Source organism: Limulus polyphemus, unplaced genomic scaffold, assembly GCF_000517525.1.
Source record: "Limulus polyphemus unplaced genomic scaffold, Limulus_polyphemus-2.1.2 Scaffold1854, whole genome shotgun sequence".
NCBI classification, from domain to species: domain Eukaryota; kingdom Metazoa; phylum Arthropoda; class Merostomata; order Xiphosura; family Limulidae; genus Limulus; species Limulus polyphemus.
This window is the reverse complement of record NW_013667464.1, coordinates 200,525-203,921: the sequence shown is the minus strand read 5'-3', so window position 1 is coordinate 203,921 and position 3,397 is coordinate 200,525. Positions and strand designations below refer to the sequence as shown.

The following is a 3,397-nucleotide window of genomic DNA, read 5'->3' as shown; positions in this document are numbered from 1 at the left end:
TTGGTAAAAGAATAGCCCAAGAGTTGGCGGTGGGTGGTGATGACTAGCTACCTTCCCTCTAGTCTTACACTGCTAAATTAGGGACGGCTAGCGCAGATAGCCCTCGTGTAGCTTCGCGCGAGATTCAAACAAACATTCAGGTAATGACTTGCAAATATACAAAAAAAAAGGTCTTAAAATTTTATCGACAATTACTGCTAACCACATAATGCGATGATGTTGTGTGCAGTGAAGGTCGTTAGTTCAGGCCTGAGGGATTTCTTTATCTAAAATAGGAGAGGGGAACATTCAAGCCTTACCCTCGCGTCTCATGCTTTCGAAAATGAGTTTACTTGCGTAATTGTATCATATGACCTAAATTATAAATATAAAGATGTAATGTTTGTTGGAGTGAAGTTTTTGTGAATTCGGCTCTAGAGAGGGGAATGTTGTTGTTGTGGTCGCCAGGGGGTTCTCAAGCCTCTGATGTAGTTACACGTGATTTGAGAAAATTTACGTGTGGGTTTACCGATCTGATAATGTGCTTATTTATCGAACGTAATGTTTTTTTTTATGTAATCAGTGCCGTTCTGTGCTCTGTCCTTTGTACCAGTAGCTGGATCATTACTTCCCATTCTCACTACTTATTATTTATTGTCAGTCGTTTCCGACGAAAGATAAAATAGACTTGTACATTTCATTGTTTCTCGTGTACAACTTGATTGTAGGTAAATCACGGTTTGTGAAACTGGTATCTTACTGACGAAACAGTCTGGAAGTAACGATTTCGCTCGAGACAATCAGACTGTCTATTTCGTTGCTTCTACAATGAAAGTGTTGGCACTTGGAGCAACCCCAGTGCGGAGTGGTCATACACCAGTGACCAGAACACTTTATTCACAGAATCTCGTGGATGAAGCGTGGGGCAGAGGCCGTGACCACGGGCGCACTTGGAAACCGGGAATAGTGGAATATACACGCATATACGAGGCGAGTTGGCACCAGTTAACGGAAAGGTTGGAGAAAATACGAACTGAACATCGACGTCTTCTTTCAACACCGACACTGACCGTCATGCCGTGGAACATTGAAAGACTTCAGCAGGTCACTAGAGACCAAGAGCAAAAGCCTAACGAATACAACGAGGTATTTGTAAACTTTTCAATCGAACCAACCCATAGTAGAAAGAGTACTTCTGTACGGCAGAATTTAAATTCAATAGAAATTAGCACCGAGAATAAGACCGAAAGCTGTGTGACAAACAACATTACGTCATTAGTTGAGCAAATGGAGAGTGAGGTCGAAAATGGTAGAATCGTCCATAAAGTTGCAAATGATGCTAGAGCACGAAGAACAAGACGGATTGCAACTCCACAAAGAAATAAATACTGCCAGAGGTGTGGGGAAACGGTTTATCCTACCGAAAACATTGAACCCAACCGGGGGGCAACCTTCCATCACAGCTGTTTTAGGTGTAGTCACTGCAACACAAAGTTGACGTTACAAAGTTTTTTCACCACTAACGGCAATGTATACTGTCGTGCGCACGTGCCCAAACCATCTGACGATGTGAATGATCCGAACAGATCTCCAGAAGGAAAGGTAAATATTGTATTTTTCATTATGAAATGTAGTCGAAGCTGTTAGTTCTCAATTTACAGAGTATATGTTGTTATTTGTCAAAGAGCCGATTCTACTTGGTTATCCAATATTATAATATACCATTGGTATACAGGGCGAGTCAAAATTTTTACTTTTCTTGTTATTGTAAAGTAGGTGTGGAATATCGAAAACTTTCCTGACATTTGGTGTTTAGGGATATAGAGGGTTATTTATTACGTTACTTGATGTCATGATATAAAGGTTCATCTGCATGCCTATACTTGCATACTTTTATGACTCACTCTGTACTAAAGCAAAATATTTATGATTTAAAAAAGCATAATGCAAATTTATGCGAAACGCATCAGGAAAACAACGTTTCTGGGGTAACATCGTTGTGCGCTAAATTCTATTGACACATTTTTACCTCCGACTGTTTGTTTTGAATTTCGCACAAAGCTACACGAGGGCCATCTGCGCTAGCCGTCCCTAATTTAGCAGTGTAAGACTAGAGGGAAGGCAGCTAGTCATCACCACCCACCGCCAACTCTTGGGCTACTCTTTTACCAACAAATAAATTGACCGTCACATTATAACGCCCCTACGGCTAAAAGGGCGAGCATGTTTGGTGGGACGGGGATTCGAACCCGCGACCCTCAGATTGCGAGTCGAGTGACCTAACCACCTGGCCATGCTGGGCCACCTCCGACTAAGAGTTTCAGAGATAGCATTTGATTGATCTTTATATCGTGGTAGATAACAAATGTCTAAATATCCTATGCCAGCAGATAGATGTCCAATATTCCACACTCACTTCCCAACAGTCAGAACTTCCGAGTATGAGCAATGACTATGTCTGCTCAACGTTTTGTATATATGTGTGTGTGTGTTTCTAACACATTCAAAACTAGCGAATAGAAATGCTACTTTTTTTGTATCCGTCAAGTTTCTTTATTAACTGCATATTTTTTCCTGATTATCCCTCGGTAGCTCAACGGCAAGTCAGAGGGTTTATAACGCTAAAAATCGAGTTTCTATATAATTTACTCATTCAATACACAATATAAAACATTTAAAAAGTTTGTAAAAAAGACGAAAGTTTCCCGACATTTTGATCTTGAATAAACCATCGAAGTTCTTGATTCCAGTTTTTAAATATTTCTAATTCGTCATTTCGTTTAGCTTTCATATATTCCATTATAATCCACGAATTCAGTTTATTAATCAAATTACGTACTATTCAAGCTGCATAATATGTCTTTTTTTTATTGTCTTTCACACCAATAACTGTATGTAACACCCTTGCCTAAAAAAAACAATAAAATGTCATAATTACACCATAATTATTTTGTACGGATATAAATGTACATTTTTACCCAATGAAGGCTCCGGTAAGATGGTCGAAAGCTCGCAGGTAAAAGAAAAGTATTTGAACGAAGATGAAAGTCCGTGTATAGTTTTACATACAAATTTACCCACGTTATGTCTTACAAAAACAAAACCGATGTCTTTTATTACCTATCACAAATAAGGATTCAAGAAAGTAGATTCTTTAATAATTACTTTTACAGATTATTTTTTGAAGCAGAGCTATAAAATATTCTTAACTTTTATCATGAGTCCATATGATCCATTAAAGAAATCAAAATATTGACATGCTTGGATGAAAATAACTTCGATTATAATCCGAGCGGGTGAATAAGTTGACTTATATAAAACACGCTCGAAACAGCGAAGCCTAATAATGTTTATATTGTTGCGTCAGCGAGGTCACGTGACTAGTATCACGCCACTTCTTTCTCGATCCTTCGTGAAT

The 3,397-nt window shown here is 38.7% G+C and overlaps 1 protein-coding gene across 2 annotated transcripts in view; it reads left to right on the top strand.

Moving 5' to 3' along the window:
- Positions 1 to 663: 663 nt before the first annotated feature.
- LOC111087191 (LIM domain and actin-binding protein 1-like) overlaps positions 664 to 3,397 on the top strand; it is a 9,386-nt gene continuing 6,652 nt past the window's right edge. For both annotated transcript variants that reach the window (XM_022392998.1, XM_022392999.1), the window contains exon 1: positions 664 to 1,581. In XM_022392998.1, coding sequence (XP_022248706.1) covers positions 808 to 1,581 — 774 coding nt within the window. In that variant the 5' untranslated portion in view covers positions 664 to 807. The remainder of the gene's footprint in view (positions 1,582 to 3,397) is intronic.